Source organism: Gobius niger (assembly GCF_951799975.1).
Source record: "Gobius niger genome assembly, chromosome: 5".
NCBI classification, from domain to species: Eukaryota; Metazoa; Chordata; class Actinopteri; order Gobiiformes; family Gobiidae; genus Gobius; species Gobius niger.
The window spans coordinates 19,632,009-19,652,468 of NC_136856.1; the positions used below are offsets into that span (position 1 = coordinate 19,632,009).

The 20,460-nt window shown below is 38.8% G+C and overlaps 3 protein-coding genes and 4 long non-coding RNA genes across 7 annotated transcripts; 5 read left to right on the top strand and 2 right to left on the bottom strand.

The window, feature by feature from the left end:
- The first annotated feature begins 5,476 nt into the window (after window positions 1-5,476).
- Window positions 5,477-7,092, top strand: LOC306963348. The gene is made up of 2 exons (XR_013792902.1): window positions 5,477-5,579; window positions 6,010-7,092. It is a non-coding gene; the product is annotated as an uncharacterized lncRNA (long non-coding RNA).
- A 475-nt stretch (window positions 7,093-7,567) lies between these two features.
- tstd1 (thiosulfate sulfurtransferase like domain containing 1) lies at window positions 7,568-9,008 on the top strand. Its single transcript, XM_079557209.1, has 4 exons — window positions 7,568-7,692; window positions 8,378-8,506; window positions 8,613-8,775; window positions 8,869-9,008. Exons 1-4 carry the CDS (start codon window positions 7,626-7,628, stop codon window positions 8,921-8,923), a joined length of 414 nt encoding a protein of 137 aa, XP_079413335.1. The 5' UTR covers window positions 7,568-7,625; the 3' UTR covers window positions 8,924-9,008.
- A 774-nt stretch (window positions 9,009-9,782) lies between these two features.
- LOC306962993 lies at window positions 9,783-11,466 on the top strand. The gene is made up of 4 exons (XR_013792879.1): window positions 9,783-9,902; window positions 11,045-11,098; window positions 11,166-11,287; window positions 11,376-11,466. It is a non-coding gene; the product is annotated as an uncharacterized lncRNA (long non-coding RNA).
- A 374-nt stretch (window positions 11,467-11,840) lies between these two features.
- Window positions 11,841-13,485, top strand: top6bl (TOP6B like initiator of meiotic double strand breaks; the record flags this gene model as incomplete). Its single annotated transcript, XM_079557136.1, has 4 exons — window positions 11,841-12,071; window positions 12,153-12,273; window positions 12,545-12,703; window positions 12,789-13,485. Coding segments are annotated over 4 exons (651 nt in total), but the record flags the coding sequence as incomplete, so codon positions are not given.
- A 678-nt stretch (window positions 13,486-14,163) lies between these two features.
- Window positions 14,164-18,226, top strand: pola2 (polymerase (DNA directed), alpha 2). Its single transcript, XM_079556412.1, has 18 exons — window positions 14,164-14,295; window positions 14,421-14,545; window positions 14,620-14,708; window positions 14,814-14,871; window positions 14,943-15,052; window positions 15,435-15,634; window positions 15,699-15,787; window positions 15,855-16,007; window positions 16,224-16,286; window positions 16,406-16,457; window positions 16,529-16,653; window positions 16,728-16,766; window positions 16,850-16,923; window positions 16,998-17,106; window positions 17,290-17,396; window positions 17,470-17,526; window positions 17,590-17,716; window positions 17,952-18,226. The coding sequence occupies exons 1-18, from the start codon at window positions 14,211-14,213 to the stop codon at window positions 18,099-18,101; spliced, it is 1,812 nt and encodes a 603-aa protein (XP_079412538.1). The 5' UTR covers window positions 14,164-14,210; the 3' UTR covers window positions 18,102-18,226.
- A 363-nt stretch (window positions 18,227-18,589) lies between these two features.
- LOC306962721 lies at window positions 18,590-19,726 on the bottom strand. Its single transcript, XR_013792849.1, has 3 exons — window positions 19,669-19,726; window positions 19,482-19,590; window positions 18,590-19,416 (listed from the first exon to the last, which is right to left on the bottom strand). It is a non-coding gene; the product is annotated as an uncharacterized lncRNA (long non-coding RNA).
- Window positions 19,727-19,763: 37 nt separating this feature from the next.
- On the bottom strand, window positions 19,764-20,428 carry LOC306962720. Its single transcript, XR_013792848.1, has 3 exons — window positions 20,351-20,428; window positions 20,192-20,258; window positions 19,764-20,082 (listed from the first exon to the last, which is right to left on the bottom strand). It is a non-coding gene; the product is annotated as an uncharacterized lncRNA (long non-coding RNA).
- Window positions 20,429-20,460: the final 32 nt, after the last annotated feature.

Genomic DNA, 20,460 nt, shown 5'->3' on the forward strand with positions numbered 1-20,460 from the left:
GAAGCTCCATGAAGCAGAGGACCTTGATTATAATACGTTTTATTTATGCAAAGTTGACAAAATTCGTCTTAAATTTAGTCGACTGTACACGCAATTTTAGTCGACTAAAACTAGACTAAAAATTTAAGAGAACAACAAATTAAATTACATTTTCGTCAGAAGACTAAAAGTAAATCAAAATATGTTATCAAAATTCACACTGGCAACAATTACTCAGTAAGCCTCTGCATTTGTAGGTTCATGATGGGGTGGAAACAAGTCCTTGTTTTGCAAGTCACAATCTTGCAAAGTCTGTGTTTACATTTTGAATGGATAGTGCAGGTAGCATGTCCATGATCCTTATTACAGTCATGTGCAAGGAGGAGGTAGTTTACAGGATTTTTTTTAAGGGAGTAGCATCTAGTCTTTTCTGGTCACAGGCTTTAATTTAAGTCCAGACTAGTTAATGATATTCAAAAAAGGTTGAGTCACAAGTCTTGGTCCATTTTATCAAATGTAAATCACTCAAACTAGTGACTTCGGACTAAATGAAGACTTGCATGTCTCTGATAAAGGCAAGTCCCAGGTGTGAAAAGTGTACTTGCTATTATTACCAGAGCCCAAAATGTTCCTGTTGTGTGATAATATTAGAGAGCCGGGCACTCTAAAACAAATCTGATAACTGCCACTGCAATAATGCTTTGCATAAAAGGGACGCCTGAAAAGTGATACAGGAACTGATTTACAAATCTAGGGGCCAAATCAAACCTGTTCTTGGGCCCAGTTTGTCTCGCAAGCTCTACTTTGGGCACTTCGGGTGAATAGCAGATCTAAATCAGGAATAATATAAATTGCAATAAAATAAACAATGATATTTGCCATTATTTGCTTTTTTACATATATAAATTATTGCTGGGAAAAAACATATAATAGCCTACACATTTTTCTATAGTCTAATGTAAACATGTGATCAAGCGTTGCAAGTATGTACCGCCATTAACCACAAGATGTCACTGCAACTCTATTTAAGGATCTCCTGAGGCTTCTCAGTATAGTGCAGTCAGTGCAATGAGTGCAAAGCACAAAGTTGAGGACACAAGATGGTTTAAAGAACAAATAAAGGCTTTTCATATTGTTGTTTTTACCCGTCCTCACGTAATAGTTACTCTGTGAACAATGGTTTGCATTTTATAATAATATTTTATTTTTATTTTTATTATTATTATTATTATTATTATTATTATTATTATTATTATTATTATTATTACTACAGATTTTTACAATACGTAAGTTGTTCCTTTAGTTCCGTGTTTTTTGTTTCATCTAGCACTAATTTAATTTCACCCTCATGATTTCATGGTTAAGCTTTGCTCTTTTCTGTAAAACCAGTCGTGCTGAGGTGAACTCTTATTAGTTTCCATGCAAGAATAATATTTATCTTAGGGCTATCATATTAGGACTAATCACAACAAATCCCATTTACATAGCCCATAACTGGAATAATTATCTAGAACAGTGATTAACCGGTGAAGCTTTGTGTAGATTTGTAGTTTGTAGGTACATAATGTAACAAGACATAACCTTAAACCTTAAGCCCTAACCCTAAGGGTCTTATGTCCTATTACATTATTTACCTCCAAAGTACTACACATTATTCCATTGTGTATGCAGCCCATAGATACAAGTTATATTGTTTCAGAGCACATTACATTGGTACATTGGTACGTTAGGTACAATGTATCAAGGTAGTGTAAAATAAAATGTTACCCAAAAAAAGGGTAACACTTTATTTTACACTACTCTTGATACATTATACCTGCCACATTTGGTACAATGTAATGTGCTATGTCACAATATAACTTGTTCTATGGGCTACATACACAGTGTGTATTTGTAGTTTGTAGGTCCAAAATGTAATAACAAAACATAAGACCTTAACTCTAACCCTACAGGTTGTTACAAAGTACAAGACTGATAATTAAAAACTGTAACTGTGAAAATGTTTCCCGACCCACCAGACAGAGCAGGAATTACATATCAAAATGACAAAGCAAATATGTGAACTTAGTGTTGATGAAAATATAGTACATATAGTTAAAATGGTGTAAAAAAACTGGCATCGATTTACAGATTTGTTCATCAAAATATGATCGGCAGATTAATCATTTAGTAAAATAATTGTTAGTTACAGCCTAAGTTAATGTTAACATTATAAGCATTTATGAATCTGCTGCAGTCATATGTGAGGAAGAGTCAAAGCTACTAGCCTCTGTGCTTACCCTTCTAAATTAGTAGCTCACAGGTTCCACAACTACCGAGGGATTCTGTTGGGAAGAAGCTAAGGCTGAAGGTTTTCAGCATCTTGTCAATAGTAGGGCTTCCTGTTTGTATTGGAATTCTTCAAATCCTGGGAGAGGTGTGGGTATGTAGGAATGAGTGTCTGTGTAACATTAGTCAGATGTCAAGGGCCCCACACATTTGGAGGCCTCTAAGATGTGGTCATGCTTGAGGTAATAAAAGTATAAACTGACTAGTAACTGAACAGGATTCATATGAAGTGACCAAATTAAAATAGAAATGAATTCTTGAATTGGCAGAAGATAGGGGAAGGGCTTCACAGTGTCAGACAGTGTGATGAAAAAGTTGTTCTGTCAGGTCCGGGACGTGCATCAGAGATATAAATGCTAAAACTACAAAAAATGGGTTTACTTGCAGTAACTGTGAAAGACAGAGCGCCTATGATATTTTTGCCTTTTTCACAGTGCCTGCAAGTTAGTTTAGTTTTGTAGTTTTACAAAAAACAATTTTTAATTATTATTGACCTTTATTTAACCAGGATAGTCCCACTGAGATTAAGAATCTCTTTTTCAGGGGAGACCTGGCCCCAGAGGGGTACATGTTTTTAGTGGTAGGGGAAACCGGAGTACCCGGAGGAAACCTACGCAGACACGGGGAGAACATGCAAACTCCACACAGATAGGCCCTGTCCTGGTGGGAATCGAACCCGGGACCTTCTAGCTGTGAGGCATGAGCGCTAGCTGCTGCGCCACCGTGTGTGTGGTAACATAAGTTATTTCAGAAATATTTTCAGAAGCAAGCAGTAGCGTGCTGGACAGTTTGTAGAGAATGTGTGTGAATCACAAAGTAAAACCCATGACTCATGCTTGGGTTGCTTTGTTAGTTCTTGGTGTAGACTAGCAGTGTTTCTTCATGTTAAAATGAGTCAAATTAAAAGGAAATTTTAGATCTATTTGACCCTGTTATTAATACAGTATAAATATACAGTATTTCCACACACTGTTAAATAAAACATTGATTATAAGGCTGACCAGGGCAGCTGTGGCTACTATAGCTTACCCCTCAGTGTGGAGTGACTGAATGATGCAATGTAAAGTGTCTTCAAGTGTCCAGAAAAGACAAGGCCTTACTTTCCTTTTTACTAAAGCATAATTGAAACACATTTGCATAATGAATAATGGAAGCCCAAGAACCACATGTGGTACATGTAATAAAGTCTGAGAACCACTGGTGTAAAGTATATCCTGAAGACTGTAAAGATTTCTCTTACTAATATGTAGACAGGATCAAAAACTACTGAAGCCACAACAGTCAGCATATCAGCTGTATGATCTAGAGCCAGAGCGTACCTGTTGTCCCTGGCTTCACCCGAAGAGCACAATCTAGGATACAAATCTGCAATGATAAAAAGAGACTCGTGAGTCACATACATGCTCTAACAAGCAGCAGGCTGCAGGACACGAAATTCACCTAAAGTGACTTGAACTCCTCAGTTGTCAGACTAATAAATATTTACCAGTAAAATATACAACGAGCTGAACACATTTCAAACATTTTAGATCTGTTTGTGACTGACTCTTCCCCCTATTTAAAATGATCACAGCATCATCATTATGGAGTAAAGCTTGATGAACACCCTCTGACCTCTAGGCACGAGTAAAAAAAAGAAGTCATATTACAGAGACTTTTAGTATTAAGTATTAAGAGGTTACGTTCTTCCAAATATAAAACATAAACATAATGCAATATGCTTACTACACTTATGTTTACATTGTTACAGGTTTGTAGTAAAACTTTGGTAATAATTGTAATAGTCATAATTATAATATAAACAAAACATTACAAAGAGCTTCACAAATAAAATACCAAAATAATCAGCAGATATACACAGTAAAGTCTGTCTCTCTCCAGTACATTTCTTTTGGGCAATAACGTTTAACCAACTGTCCTCTTTAAGATAAGTCACGGCTGCCAGCACCACTTTGTTACAGGTTGCACAAAGTTATCAGCCCCTCACATGGACGGAAATAGAACACACAAAAGTGGAAAGTCTTGTGGATTGTATTGACATTTTCCATTGGTATTTTTCACCTCAGATGCAGTATATGGGGGAAAGAGCCATAGTGACAAGGCAACTATTGTAAATATTGTCATGTTCTAAAATTGCTCAGCTGGTAATTTTGCAGCTACTTTGAATGTAGGTGTTATGTCTGTTCCACTCTTTTACTTAAGTGAATTAGAGGCATCACGAAGGCTTTATGAAAAGCTACACAAAAGCTACATACAAGGCTTATACAAACAGCATACAGGGGAATGCCCAGAGCAATTTACATTCCTTTAATAAAATAACTCAAGTTTGTTTCATGGGAACAAGCACATTGTATAACATTAGGTCTTTAATGTTAGTTTTACTCTAATTTATTTTTCTCAACTCAGGATGACCCATAAGATAGTGTCCCCAATAAGCGACTTATGTATGAATTGCACACTACTCACCCTCGAAACCCTTGATGTTTAGTTATTTACTTCTCCTACTCACAGTATAAGATCTGGCTTAAATTAAAATAAAACACACATGTGGTGTGTGGTGTGAGCTGGTTGAGACATCTTTGTTTTAGTTTTTTTTTACAGGAACTTTGTAAAACCATATGGCCATGTGTACAATGTGGGTACACAGGAACAAAATTTTATGTTTTCCAGCTAATCCCTATAAAAGGATTGGGTAACACAAAGCTTTCATCATTCCCGTTTAAAAAAATTGTCACAATGGGGGTTTGAAAATTTGCGATATTTGTGTGCATTCTTCACCTCCCCCACTCAGGACATAAAAACACACACACACTGACCTTATGTCCAAACCAACACCTGCAAACTCTTTAGGAAGTATTTAACATTCTCTGGGTAATCAAAAACAGAGAACTGAGCTTCTACTTCAAGAAACATGTGCACACATTTTGGACAAGCACAAGCCTGTCTCCCACTGTTCTCATTACATTCATGCTAAGCAATCCACCCAGAGGCGAATGATGCAGACCCTGGTTTTAACAACACACATTCATTCTCCAGAAATTTGAACAAACAAATAAAATCAAGCACAAATGTTTGGTTGGCTGGCCTGATGGGAGTGGGTGGCGAGGAAGTAAAAAAAATAGAGCAGGCCTATTAAAAAGAAGGGGGGAGGGGGCTTGAGGGGTGTGGAGGAGGAGAGTCTGAGCGAAACAACACAAGACACTGAGTAACAGAGACAGAGAGAGGGAATAAAAGAAGGCATCAAACTCAAAACGCCCTAAACAACCAAGCAGGTAAAGTAAAGACTTTTCAGCACTTTTCACCCTTTTCTCTTTACTCTTGGGACATATCTGCTGACCACGTGTAGCCACAGGAGACTTTCAGTCATCACGAGAAACTAAATATTTGAAAGACACTATGGTTTTTTCAACTTGGGACATTTAATTCATGTTGGGTTCCCACACAGCAGACTGGCCAGCTGCCAGAAAATGGAAGTGCTGTTTTGGTCACCCTAGTAGACACTTATGCTGATTTATGTGAACAACTTTACCACAGGGAACAGCACAAGAATTTCAATTTCATCAACATCCTTTCTTACTATTCCAAGCTTTTAAAGAGTAGGCTATATGTAGTTCAGTGATTAACCCTTTTGTCACTATGTGGGTGTTACAGTCACTTTTGTCACTGGCATTAATTCCAATGTACTGCTATTTTTGTCCACAGAAATGAAATCACTGTGTAATAACCACATGGTGCTTCTGCTTTTTCTGAGCATCATGCCTTCCTTCAACTCCCACATCTTCACCCGGGCTGCTTCCACCTCTCCTCCTGTCACTCGATCGCAAATTTTATTTTTGACTCAAAACGCCTCAAAATATGACTATGATGATGACGAGGAAAATCTGAGCGCTCGTCCAGAGGTGCGAGTTAAAAAAACCTCTTTGAACCAGGAGCTCTGCCAGCACAATCCCTGTTTGGAGGATCAGCCGCCATGTGCAGTTCTTTCACAGCAGACTGACTGCCTTTGTCCTGGGTTCAGTGGGGCCTCTGAGCCACCTCATGCTCCACAGATTCATGATCTGTTTCCAGTAAAGGAGGGGCCAAACAGTGGCAAGGTCGAGGTACAGTGGTGTGCGCCATCTTCTGTCGTCTCTGTATACAAAGTGACTATTGAGGGGAATGGGTCGCCCCAGGAGTTTAAAGACTCCAAGAGGAGAGGTTTGGTGGGATACCTGGAAGTTGGGACCAAGGTGTGTGTGGAGGCGGTGAACAGTGCAGGACACAGCAGCCCGTCTAAGTTTTCCTGTAAGCGATACGAGCCCCCAACAACTTATGACCGCAGTCTGATGATCGGAGTTCTAGCTGGTGGCATTATCCTCCTTCTACTAATCGTCATTGGAACAGTTGTTTTCTGCAAATACCGAATCTGTCAAAGGAAAGATAGAAACTCGAATGATGGACTAGGAAATCCTTCATACAGTGCAGCAGGAACCCTTTAAAACATAGAATGTATTTAACTTAACACTTGTTATTTTAGGGACACTAAACAAGGCCTTTCATGCATTAAAAGTGGGTAAAAGATTTTCTGTTTCAAGGAACTGTGAGCTATATATAGTTTAACAGCTGAACAATACCTAAATACTAAATTTTAGGGTACGGAGGTACAGGATAGAAAATAGTGTCAGAGGTCTATTTGCAGGCAAATGAACTCTGGACTGTTCTAGATGTCTTTGTCATTTGCATTAATTTGTATAAAATGAATATTTTGGGGTTCTGTGCTAATAAATTACATTTTATATTTTTAAACCGATTGTGTGTTTTTTATTCTACTATGCACAGAGCAAGGAAATAAACAGTTTCACTTGCTCAAGTACAGTGAGTACAGTACGTGAGTCATGTTTAGAAGAACTGTTTATGTATTAAATTATGTATTTTCAGTAAATATAGGTGACACAAATGTATGTGACTTAAAAAATCAAATACGTTAATGATGAAAACATAATAAATACGTTTGTTACTCTTAGCTTATCATTAAACTTGTTTATGTTGTGTATTAAATAATATTATACATGATTTTATGTTATGTCTGTAATATTACGCCTCTTTTACAACATAAATCAGACTTGTTGAGTAATTTTTCCCACATACTTTTCTACATTAAATAAAATTTGGATGACATAACTTATTTTTACCTCTCCATGAAATTGATTTAAATAAAATATGCTGCCTTCTCTGCCCAGCTCTATGACATGCGTAAAGTAATAGTATCGTTTGTATCCATGGTCCTGCCTCGTCCTCTTCCTGGTTTCAGTACCTGGTCTCGTGGCTGAACTAGTTGAATGAGTCAACTTCGTGCACATCTTCATCACACACTGAGGTTTCTATCAAGCAAAATGGCCAGCACAGGTGAGTACATTTCAGCATGTTTAGGGTGGCTGAAAAGAGAAAGAAAAAAAACGCTTCAACCTGAGGGGACGGGATAAACGAAAGCGTTTTGGGGAATTTGATACTCTATGGGGGAAACGAAAGCGTTTTTGAGAATTTTCTGATAATCATAGATTATATTGCGAAATCAAAACTAGTATCGATAGGATAGTAGTAGCCTGTAATTTGACCGATCAAAATTTATGGTTCATAAGTTGTTCTTAAGGCTAGCCGGCTAACCATGACTCAGCAATTACCGCGTCATTCAGGAAGCATTTGGCCGTCCAAGCAGACAAACCCCTCTTACATGTAAAACATATTTCATGTTACCGAAAATAATTGTATTTATGTGTCTAACCTTTTCCAACGATCTTGATTCATGAAGTCTATAATGTGTACGATGTACTTAAAAGCCTAAAACAAACAAATCTCGATGCTGTGAAATCCATGTATCAACTTGAAATTAGCATTGAAAATGTGAACGTGCTTCAGAACAATCTGATATACCATATAATGTAAATAGCATAACCTGCCAAGTTCACTATATAGTTGGGGAAAAACAAAACAATATAAAGTAAAGAAACGTACATGTCTGTGTGTCATTGTCAGCACACACACTGTATTTATTACCATTATGCCCTGTGTTTCATCATTTCTGTATTCCTAGCCACCAAGGAGATTTCCTATGCTGAGCTCCAGTCCCTTGTTGGAAAGAGTACAAGTTTGTTCCTGGTAGATGTAAGAGGAAAGGAGGAATATGAACGAGGGCACATCCCCGGTTCAATTCACATTCCAGGTAAGAGCCAAAATAATTTTAGATTTGTCACTAATGAAGTAAACCAGCTCCTGTAGAAGAATGTTACACAATGTTTCATCCCTCTGTGAATTCTCACATTCTTCAGTAGACACAGTGGAAGCAGCCTTGTCTTTGTCGCCAGAAGAATTCAAGACCAAGTATGGAGTCACCAAGCCTCAGACAGATGCCCCTGAGGTGGTTTTTCACTGCCAAATGGGCAGAAGAGGGGCAGTTGCCACGAACAAGGCTCATGAGATGGGTTACACAAAGTACGTCTATTTGAGTCTACAGTATTGATGAATCCACTTATTTGTGAAAGAAAATTAAACCGTTCTTGCCTTGTTTTGCTTCTTGTCTTTCAGTGCAAGGAATTATGCTGGGGCATTCAAGGAGTGGTCTGAAAAACAGGGAAAGTGACAGATGAGAAATGTTCTCCTTGTTACGATTTAATGATTTTGTGTTACTCACAGTTTTACTGTTTTTGCTGTTTTGTTACAAGTGGATGTGCAACACAAAAGGGAGAATAAAATTTAGTTGCTGGGGGGAAAAACTGTTTTGATTGTCTCTCTGATGTGTTTTAGTAGAGTTCGGGAATGTGATGTCATATCGCTAAGCATTATAGGATTAGCAGCAATTGTACACTGATGGAGATTTTAAAGGTTTTAAGAGTTATTGTTCACAATAAAACACTTGGACACCACAGTGAGTTAGGTGCTTTTACCAGCAGTAACTCAGTAGTTAATGGAGTTGTTCCATGGCTTTTTTTCCAACACTTTTTATACTGATTTTAGCTCATGTTGGTCTATGAAAATGTATGCTAACAGCTCCAAAGATGGCGGATCTCCATGGTAACTGTGGAATTTCCCAAACTCTTAGTTTTTATCAATTTCTTTATCTTTACCTCGGACGCTGAAATGCTGGTGATGTGAAGGATTACAGAAGCAAAAGGTTGATTGATAACACGGAAAAGGAAACATGATCATTTTTGCACTGGTTTGCTGATCCGACCTTGTCAATGACCGCCAGCTGAGCTCAGTTTTCAATTTTCGCGCGCTGAGCACTTGGTTTGGGTTTCCCACCACGATCAACCGGGCAGGGTTCAACATCAAGAATGGTTCAAGAAATTAAAGAGGTTGGTAATTATACCTGGAAGATAAAGGCTAAAAATGATTTTCTACTGAACGGCATTGTAGCCAAATGATGATGAAAAAGCTAACTGGAAGGGCGCTGTTAGCTTAAGCATGTAGCCTCCTCAGCTAATATCTTGATCTCTTTCAGGTGCTTCGTCTGCTCATGTTAATGGCGAAACAAAACAAGAATAAATGCTTTGAGAATATTGGAGGACTTCTGGTTCTCATATGCACTGATCCCCATGTCCAAAGTTTCAACTGCACAGGTGCACAAGCCTTAAAGAAAGCTACAAGTTTTTCCAAAATATACAATTATGCATGGATCATGTGAGGGAGCTGTTGTGGTGAAAGATTCCCAATTGTTTTCATAGAGAAAACAATTTTAATATAGCATGAATGGTATATTGTGCTGTGTTCAGTGTCTTATGTAAGGGGGTGACAGAAAGACCCCTTACCTTCCAGATTTAGTCCATAATGTCTTCAAATTAGATATATTAACATCATTTTTTAACAATTCAGATGTCGAAAAAATCTGAATGAATTACTCTGGATTACAAAAATATACTTCTTGTGGTGTCTAAAAAATGTAACTGATTTTGAAGACTTTTGCAACCCAGAATCTGAAAATGACATCCATGTTTCTTCATTAGGTCAGGTTTTTGTTCTAAGTGGATGTTCCAATCTTTGTATTGCATGAGGCACATGAATTTTACTTTCTGTGATATGTTAAAACCAACCCTAAGGATGTTACAACCAGCCCCAGCCAAGGGGCCGGTTTATTCGACATTTCGAAGAAATGAACTTGCGTAATGCGTATCAAATGCAAATTATGTTATAACCAACCAGGCCCGGATCTACAGGGGTGCAAAACAGTGCATTGTAACCTCATTTTGAAATGTTTGCATCCTCAGTTTTAGTAGTATCACAATGTATTTTAATGGGAGCATCTCTGTTTGCTCCCTCTTGAAACTCTGTTGCACAATCAATCCATTTGTTCTGGAGCCAGGGCTGCAATCAACCCCAGTCTCCCCCTAATTGTGAACAGACAGGCACCAGGACTGAAGACACACAAAAATACCCTTTGGAAAAATTGGGCCGAAGGGTAAAAAGAAATACCTGATTGAGGAAAAACAATGTGATTTTTGGATTCAGCACATTAAAATTGTCATTAAACAGCTCACAAAGCGTTGACACCAAATTAGTTGTAAACCTGTTCAGTTGACACCAATGGCAAAACCACCACCACTATATGTTCCCTCACCTCGGGCTGGACAAATAGGGCTGCGATTTTCCCTGTGTGGAACAAGTAAAACCATTATCTGACTAGCTAGTGTGGGTATTGCATTCTGTGAACATCAATGTTTGTTCTTCCAACAATTTTATAGTTGTAATAATTTGATTACTCCAGTTGCTGCTGCTGGTCCGTGGTGTGCAGGAATACAAATGGACGAACTTCACCCAGGTTCATAAATAAACACATACACATTAGGCACACGTGCATATACTATGTTGATGTGCTGTCGCTTTAGTCTTTACAGAGTTACTGAACAGACTGTGTCCCTCCCCTGGATCGTGTCCAGAGCCTGACATAGAAGACTTGTGTGCCTTTACGGATTTGCACGGTTCCCTCCATGTATTTCTGTCCTTCCCGGTACAATTTATTATTAATATATAGAACATTTGTACAGACATTACTGATGATAATGTTGTATTTAGGTCATTTTACCTTTTCTCTCTAGATAAGTAATCCAGACATCGTCAGACCCAAGTGGCATCATCAGATCGAAACATTTTTCCACACATTTAGTTTGACGAATGCAGGAGTAGGAGTTTATTCTTTAATTGTTTAACATTTCTACAGTGATGTTTATAGTGTTTTTATCATTATTTTTGCAGATCAAAGTTCAGCTTAAACTCAGAATTCATCAAAAATGTTTTCAAAGAGAATATAGGTATTGGCACTCAAATTATTATGTATGTTCTATATGATAAATCATTTGTTTAAACGTCTTTCAGAGTAAAAGAATACCTCAGGATTCCTTTGTCAGGCCACCAACTACTCTCCTTGGACGTCTCTGTCAAAACAACGTAAGTACATCAAGTATACAATTGTGACTACATACAATAGCTTTACTCAAACCAGTTGTGTTAACCAGAAACAATCATTCTGTGAAAATGCCTTTCCTTTGCCCCAACATAACAGCCATCTAAAGTCTTCTAAGAATGGGCCACGTTGCTATGGCGGCCACCCTGACATTGGCGAGAGCTTGCTTCTCAGTATTCCTCCCAAAGCCACGGAACAAGGCCTTTTTGGAACTGTCACCCTTCAGCCTGTGTCCCTGCTGAGCCCTTGTGTGCTGCAGTACCCAAATTCAGGAACAAACCTCAGTCAAATAAAAATATCCTTTACTCTAACCACTGAAGTTTTTTACCCACTTTGCAATACATTGTAGCTTCTGGTAGGGAAAATAAAACCAGAATGAAACCAAAGTTACTCCTTGATGCTTTGATGCCAGGTGTTGATTTACAGTCCCAGCAATGTTCCTGTAACAAGCTCTTCTGCATTCATGCAAAACCTCCCAGCTCATCTGAACTTTAAGGTATTGGGTCTGCTGAGTGACCGCCTGAGTTTCCAAGGTAAACAAAACAGGGGGGAAAAATCTTTTACAATTGTGCTGTATTTTACTGAAACAATGTGTTTTTAATATAAAGAGAGAATGCCTATGTACATCTGGCTAGCGGTTTATAGCCTGTATTTCTTTTACGAGAAAGTACTCCATGCAGAATTGCACATAACCCAAGAAAAAGATTTTCTCATCCACCATGAATATAAATATGTGCCATTGTGTAAGCTTGCTTTATCACTGATCTCCCTTACTGAGATCAGTGATACCGATACACTCTACAGAAGTCATACCCAGTGGTGGCACTGTCTATAAAGTGGAAAACGTGGATTGTCTTGAAGATAGTGAAGAGTCAAAGCTTTTCTCCATTGACCAAAGCCTGATGCTTTTCCTGTTTCTGCAACACACGGACCCTTTTATGGCAGAGATTGCTGACATCATGGGTAAAACACAGCTGTTTTTGAATTTCCAAAGCTCTTGTGGGAGTTTTGTGCTTACTAAAGGATCCTGCGTAACTATCTTCCACAGCCACAGAGATGCTGTTAGAGCACCACCTAGAGGATATTCTAATTTACAACAGGCAAGCTGTGACCAATGCTGTGATGAAGGAGCTCAAAAAGACTCTGACGGTCCAGAACATTAAGAAAAAGGCACATTTGACTAAATAAACATAGTGGAATAATAAATGTTAGACTCCATATTGAATTAACTTTGTGTTACATATTTTAGAACAAAGAAAAGATGCACTCTGCATGTGATGTAATCCTCAGTGCAGCCCTCAGTATCATTAGTTGCAGCGGCAACATGGAGTTTAGAAACACTTGCTTGAATAGCATGAAGGTACGTACCAGGGTGAACATACCCTCAACTCTGTGGAATGTACCAAAATTAAAATGTACATTACTCTACTGGTACAAATATGCTCTATTAGGTACACCACACACAGCAGCTGTCAGTGGCCCTCTCTGAGTCATTGAGGAGAATTGTTTTTCATAAGTTTGTTCCAAAAAGTATGTGCAGCTCAGATAAGGTACAAGACTTTAAATCGAATTACAATCCACAGTTTGTCTCATCTATCTATGTACAGTATAATATTCCTTTCAATTTTGTGCAGATTGGATGGCAACTTGGGAACTCCAAAAACATGAGAGTGGAAATGTAAATATCAGCTTTGTACTGCTTAAAAGAAAACTATAAGAAAACCGGTTTTAACAACTTTAATCGTACTGACCACTAGTTTAGTCACTGCATTTTTTTGTACAAGCACAAGTGTAGGAACCATAGATAGACTGTATAAATAAGGAGGAACCAGACTGGTTCTCTAAAGCTGATTGTCAACAACGTGAATTCTTAATATGCACTTTAAATGAAATAAAAACATACTGTAACACTAGAAGAAAGAGTTTCATTTTTTTTGTTTTAAAGCAACCACAGGGCTGTAGTTGCAAGAGCTGGAAATTATATTTACAAGAATGAAAGGAAATAAATTATATATATATATAACAGCTGGAGGAGGTGTGTGTGGATCGGGTAGTCTGGGCATCTCTGCTGAGACTGCTGCCCCCGTGACCGCGATGGATGGATGGAAAGGAAATAAATTCTGCTGGGGAGACCTTTAGCTTAAGAAATATAGCTAAGTCATCAGAACAAAAAATGATTACGTATATAATTATTAGATTTTTATTTTTAAATGAATGTTTGAATGCTTGTTTGTTTTTGTTTTCTTTGGGCGCAATTCTTCCGGAGGGTGGCGGTAGTGCGCTGAATTAAGTGCATCCGTGATATATCCATAGAAGAAGAAAAAGGACGTAAGTTCCTGTACGTTTTTCGCGGCAAACCAGGCCGATTTATTATATTGACATTACCCGGGTTTTATCCGTTTGTTATGTAGTTACAAACATACATTTCTCTTCTGGATACTTCGCATTGCATTGAGTTGCAACTTGAAAGATGTCACTAGTAACCGCAGAAAGCTTGAAGTCAGAGCTGGATATGTTTGGCATCGCTTGTCAAAATGACTCCGCTTTAGACAAAAGTAAGTAGTTTGAGTTTTACCTCAGTCTGAGTTTTCGGAATCTCAGCGTTACGGACGTTCTTTTAGTTCTTTCTTAAAGAGCCTTTAAAACCATTACTGATAATGCATTGTCCCTGTGTTTGCAGTGGTAGAGCAGTGTATTTGCCACAGAATACAAGCAGATGAAATTGTGCTGCAGTGGGTCGCCTACAGATCCACGAAAAATGCACTGAAAGTCACTGTGGAAACACTTGAACAGTTTGAACATGAGGTGATTGGATTTACCATTGCTTACAACACCAAACATGCTTTATTATTTACACTTGTATATTTACACTTATACAGATCCTAAACAGAAAGAGCAAATTAAAGCAGGATTCCAGAAGAGAAGAGACACTTGGAAGAACCAGGGATTATAATTCACTGCAGGAACTGTATCCTTCATAACAGTATACTGTATACTTCAGTCGTGTACTATAACTGGTAGATTATCACTCTTTGTCATGGTTTTCCTGGATGATCTGTCCTTGACTTTTTAGAGTTAAAGCAGAAGTGGAAGAGGAAGATTTACTGAATTCCTATTCCACTCCTGCCAAGGTAAATACCGACATACACTCACATCTAACATATCATTGTGAGGTTTGTTTTAAATACATACTCTGCTTCAGGGCTCTCAAAAGCGTGTACTGACCACACCTGAACAACCTCAATCAAAGAGAAGCGCTGCTTTGCTTGCCAGTCCAGGCCTCCTGCTGTCTCCTGCCAGCTTCTCACCGAGGTATTTACTCATAAAAGCAAATACTAATCGTTATTGTCCATCCATCACTTTTCCGTTACCTGGTCATGGGGACAGCTGTTGAAGCTGCCAAAATCACATTGCACCAGCCACCTATGGCTCCTCCTGGAGGTGTTAGGTCTACGGAAGGGCATGGTTTAAACCGAGACCTGTTGGTCTCTCATAAGGGGCTTTTGAACCGCTCTTTTTCTGACCCGTCACCTAGGACCTGTTTGCCTGTTTGACCTGTTTGCCATTGGAGACCCTAACGGGGCACGAAGCCCCCAGGATCATTCGGATGCTCAAACCCCTCCACCACATTAAGGTGGTGGTTCCAGGAGGGATTGTCATTGTAATAATGTTTTTTTTTTATCATGTTCTGCAGTCCAACACCTTCACAAAAGTACAGCCAGCGTGGAGGAAAGGGTGAAGTTGTGGTCTCGTTTGGACTTGTTCAAGGCACGCGCTGGACAGGCAGGAGTTCTCCTGGATCTGGAGTTCAGCTAGATCTGCTTGAAGGGCCTGAAGAAACGCTCACCAACAGCTACAAGTTTATGTTTCAGAGGCTGAGGGATGTTCGAAATGGTAATAAAAATGACCTTTTCAAGTCCTTTTGAAGTATAATGTCTAAAAGTAGAATATTTTACAGTTTTGACAGAGAAGATTGAGGAGTTGGGGGAAGGTCTTCGATCTCATTTTAACATTGAAGAATTCTCTCCGGTGTCGCTTCCTGCCCAGGTGAGGAGCTGCACTGAATGATTTCTCTCTTTAACTTGTTCTTACAACTATTGTTTCTTTTTGTCAGGACACAATAACGGTAGTGGGTCAAATATGCTGTGACAGCAATGGAAAACTTAATGCTCATTCAGTTCTGCTGGAGGCAGGACCAGAACAAGGCGGTCAACAAATACCTGTTGACCTCTCAGAACTTAAAGAATATTCATTGTTCCCCGGTCAGGTGAGACCATTTTGAACTGTTGTGTGATTTTAACGGTGGTTTCTCCTTTGCCTGAGCACTGAAGTTTGTGTGCTACAGGCTACATGGCCACCAATAGTATCTGAGCATGCCAAGGACCTGGGAAACAGATTCACCCAGAGTCTGACCGAGAACTCAGACATAATAGCGTTTTGTCAAATTGAATAAATCTTACCGTGTGATTTGTTTATATTCTAGGTGGTTGCAATGGAAGGAATGAACACAACGGGACGGAAACTTGTTGCTTCCAGACTTTATGAGGTCTGTTAACTCTCAGTTTCAATCCAGAAATTTTCAATTTCAATCACCAATGTTCGGAATATTTGGTATAATCTAGATATAATTTATTGTATATAATATATATATATCATCCGTTACAGGGTGCCCCTCTGCCTTTTTTCACTCCACAAGTAAAAATGGAGGTGGATGAGGGTAAGCTAATCAATACGTTTTCTTGACTCATGACTCAGTTTTTTACATATTTGTCGTTGCCTCTATCACAGCTGTAGAGCCTCTAAATGTTTTAGTGGCCTGTGGGCCATACACTCCGTCTGATACTTTAACCTACGATCCTCTGCTCGACTTGATACATGTAATTCTAAGGGATCGACCTGATGTTTGCTTGCTGGTATGTTCAGGACTAAAAATCACTTGTAATATTGACATTTTAAAAAGTGTATTTAGATTTGTGTTTTCTTCTAGCTTGGACCCTTTGTTGATGCAAAACATGAACAAATTGAGGTAAATGCAAAAATCTATTGTCTCATCTGTTTTTACTGTGATTATGTGCTTAAATTGTTTAGTTTCATACAATTATCTCCTAGAAAGCTCAGGTGACTGAAACGTTTGACGCTATTTTTACAAGGTGTATAGAGAGCATTGTGGATGGCACCAAAAGGTCAGAGTCAGTCTTTAAATCCCTGCAGTAATCGGGTAATAGGCATGACATAAGGTTTTTGTTTTTCTTTGCAGCGTTGGAAGCCGTTTGGTTTTTGTGCCCTCCCAAAGAGATATCCACCAGCACTTCATCTACCCACAGCCTCCATTTACACTTCCAAATCTCAACAAGGAGCAAGCTCAGGTCGGACCCAGTGAAATCCCTGTCATAATTATTTTTATTTTGTATATTTAGAGTAGGTAGTGAACATGCTATGGAACATACTAAAGAATAAAAATTCATGCCAGAGGAAAACCTCAACATAATGAATAAAAGCAATCTAAAAAGAAAATCAAGGATAAATCATGATTTTGAATCTCTCTCTAGCGAGTGACACTAGTCCCTGATCCTTGCACTCTGCTGATTGATGGTGTAACCTTTGGCTTGACCTCGACTGACATCCTATTTCACATGGGCGCTGAAGAGATCAGCAGGTATAATTCTTGGTCTATTTACATGTAAACTCTTGGTTGTCATTTTCGTACTAAATTGTTATTGTGTTTCCAGGGGCGCTGGATCAGATCGATTCTCACGCATATTAACGCACATGCTGACCCAAAGGAGGTAAGAAGAACAAGTTCTCATTGTTTTAATAGTTTTTACATGTATGTAATGTTTGTATTGCAGCTACTATCCACTGTACCCTCCTGTGGAGGAGGTGAATATGGACTACGAGAAGTTTCAGAGCTACGGACAGATGCCGCTCACACCTGATGTACTCATAGTTCCCTCAGAGCTCCGCTACTTTATCAAGGTACAGTACTGTTCCACTGCGTATGCTTGTCTGTTTATAGACAGGTAGTATTGAACCTGGTGTTTCTCTGCATCACACTAGTACTTACAAGTGATTACTCCCGTGACTTTTCAACACGAAACTGATAAAATATTATTGATAAAGATAAATGAAGATTAGTTTCAGACTATTTGTTTTGAAAGTTAGGACTTACAAGAGGTTTGGCATTAATTATTACTTTCCTTTTTATCCTTAGGACGTGGTGGGTTGTGTATGTGTCAATCCTGGACGTCTAACCAAAGGTCAGGTGGGAGGGACCTATGGCAGACTGCTCATTCAACGCAGCACTTCAGGGGAAAGCAAGAGAGTGAGCCCTTGTTTGGCTGCTCAGGTGGTAAAGGTTTAGCAGACTATCAACTTTATTTTGGATTCTGGACTGATTTTGATTCGTACGAAGCGACCTAAAAATATTTTCCAAAAGTGGATTTGTGTAACATATTTACAAATAAACATCTTATTACAAATCACATGAATCCACTTGTTTGTATTGTAATTAAACCAAAGATGATCATTTATTATTTTTGTACTACATTAACATCACTGCCTTATGGTATCTTTGATTAGTCATAAAAGTCATCTGATTCATTGGAGTGGTCTTCCTTTCGCTCTTCCTTCACACAAAATCTTGCCACAATGTCACAGGATTCTATTAAATGAAATGAGTGAAAGCAAGACCTGACAAGAATTATACAAATTCTTTCCCTTAAAAACCTTACCGTTTGCTTCATCATCAGGTTTTGGTTGCTTTCTTGAAAGAACATTTAGGAGTATCATTAGTCACATTTTATTTAATTTTCATGCTAAAAACTCTCCAAATGTGACTTACCCGTCTTCCTGTGTGTTTTCTTGAGGTGCCAGGACCTGTTCTATATCATCATCAGATGAACCGCTCGACTCTTGGTCATCATCTGAAGATGCCGTTTTTCTGCTGCTTGCTTCGTGTTCTGATGGGTACTCTGGGATGACGTATATTACTTTGGATCTAGAAACATGATCATTTTAGCCACGGAAGTTTAGATAGAAGTCGGTTGAGGTGATGGAGTTTGCTGACTCGCCTGATCTGTGGTGACACTATACAGTCCTCTGAGTCACTGTCCTCGAGTGTTTTTGTTTTGTCTACTTTCTGTCCATTATCTTTGTTGGACAGGGGCTCCTCCAGATTGTCCTCACCACCCTCACATTCTGATGATGCACTCTCCCCTGTGCTTTCTTCATCATCTGATCCATCCGTCTCTTTATCTGCCTCTTCTTCTGATGAATATCTTGGAATATCTGCATTTTCTTTATCATTTTCTTGACGTGTTTCTTTTCTGTCTTCATAGGTCTTCTCTTTTTCAGAATCCTCGTCTTCATCCTGCAGACTACTTTGATCCGAGATGCTCGCTTTTGTTTCTGCTGGTGTTGCTATATCTTTTAGTCTCATACTAATACTTGTTTGTGGCAGTTGTGCTGATCCCGACGTCTTGTCACTATTGCAAACTTCTGTATCATCATTATCTTCATTGTCACTCAAGCTTTCTCCCAATGTGTTCCTTGTATCTTTGAAACCTAGTCCACTGCTCTGTTTTGATGTTCGGTGACTGGATGTTTCTGACTTTTCACTTTCAGACTTTAATGCCACTGCCTTTATACCAGTGGCTACCGCTCTTAAAGGGGATAAGCTATAAAAGAAGAGATACAATGGTGAACATACATACATCTTTTAAATCTAAATCCTCATCCTTACTTGTGGGAGCTGTAATGGCTTTCATCCGAGCTGCTGCGCTGATTTTTCTTATCTTTGTTCTGAGTGCTTCCTTGGCTTGATGTTCGACTACTGTGACTGGAGAGACGAACTATGATCATAAACAGAAAAGGTTATTGAGGGAGAAAAATGGTAATCACTTCCTATTTGTTGGAATAATATGTCAAACCTGGTTTTATATCGATGTCCTCATTGTGAGTAATTTTTTGTTCACTTGGTATACTTGAAGGCGGCGGTCTCTCTTTTTGTGATTGAGGATTGGAATGGTGTGTGTAGTGTTGGTCTGAAGTATTACAGTCTGAAACTTGTTTTGAAAGACTAAGGCCTGGATGGTCAGTGGAGGGACTTGTCTGTCGGGATGCATAGGGCTGAAGACTGTGTGTGAAAGGAAGGTGATGTGACCCAACCAGATGTGAATGTGGGAATGAAAGTGGAGAGGACTGAGTGATATCCAATCGCTGCTCTGCTTGGTTTGGAAAGACGGCTGTCTGTTTTTGAGCCATGGTCTGCCAGGAGGGTTGCAGTTCAGAGGGAAAGGTTTCTCCGTGATAAGCTCCAGTTGTTCTTGGCATTTTTCCAAGGCCTGCACATGAAAGTTTGTTTAGTCATAGTTGATGTGTAAAAGAAATGTGGATATTAATTTGTCCTCACATCAGATGTGTTTATTTTTTTTAAAGACATGAAAAACAAACCATGTGAAAGTAGAGTGTATGACGTCTCTGAATTCTTCTGACATGTTATCTGATGTCCCCCGGGCATCTTTTAGAGAAACAATATTTACTTACATTCTTTCTATGTAGAATAGCATTGTAAATTGTATTCCATTTAACTTATTTAATTGGATAGCTTACATTCTCCTGAGTTGTCTGCGCTTTGAGATGGACTTGGTTATCCTGGTGTGAGCTCCAAAGGTAACTCTCATATTCTTTCTGAAGAGTGGTAAAATACTGTGTTTAGGGGT

Coding starts and splice junctions, on each gene's coding strand:
- tstd1 (XM_079557209.1), top strand. CDS start 7,626: ATGAGTCAACTTCGTGCACATCTTCATCACACACTGAGGTTTCTATCA. Junction 7,693..8,377: donor AAGCAAAATGGCCAGCACAG/GTGAGTACATTT, acceptor CTGTATTCCTAG/CCACCAAGGAGATTTCCTAT. Junction 8,776..8,868: donor CATGAGATGGGTTACACAAA/GTACGTCTATTT, acceptor CTTGTCTTTCAG/TGCAAGGAATTATGCTGGGG.
- pola2 (XM_079556412.1), top strand. CDS start 14,211: ATGTCACTAGTAACCGCAGAAAGCTTGAAGTCAGAGCTGGATATGTTT. Junction 14,546..14,619: donor TTGAACAGTTTGAACATGAG/GTGATTGGATTT, acceptor ACACTTATACAG/ATCCTAAACAGAAAGAGCAA. Junction 15,635..15,698: donor GCTGAGGGATGTTCGAAATG/GTAATAAAAATG, acceptor AATATTTTACAG/TTTTGACAGAGAAGATTGAG.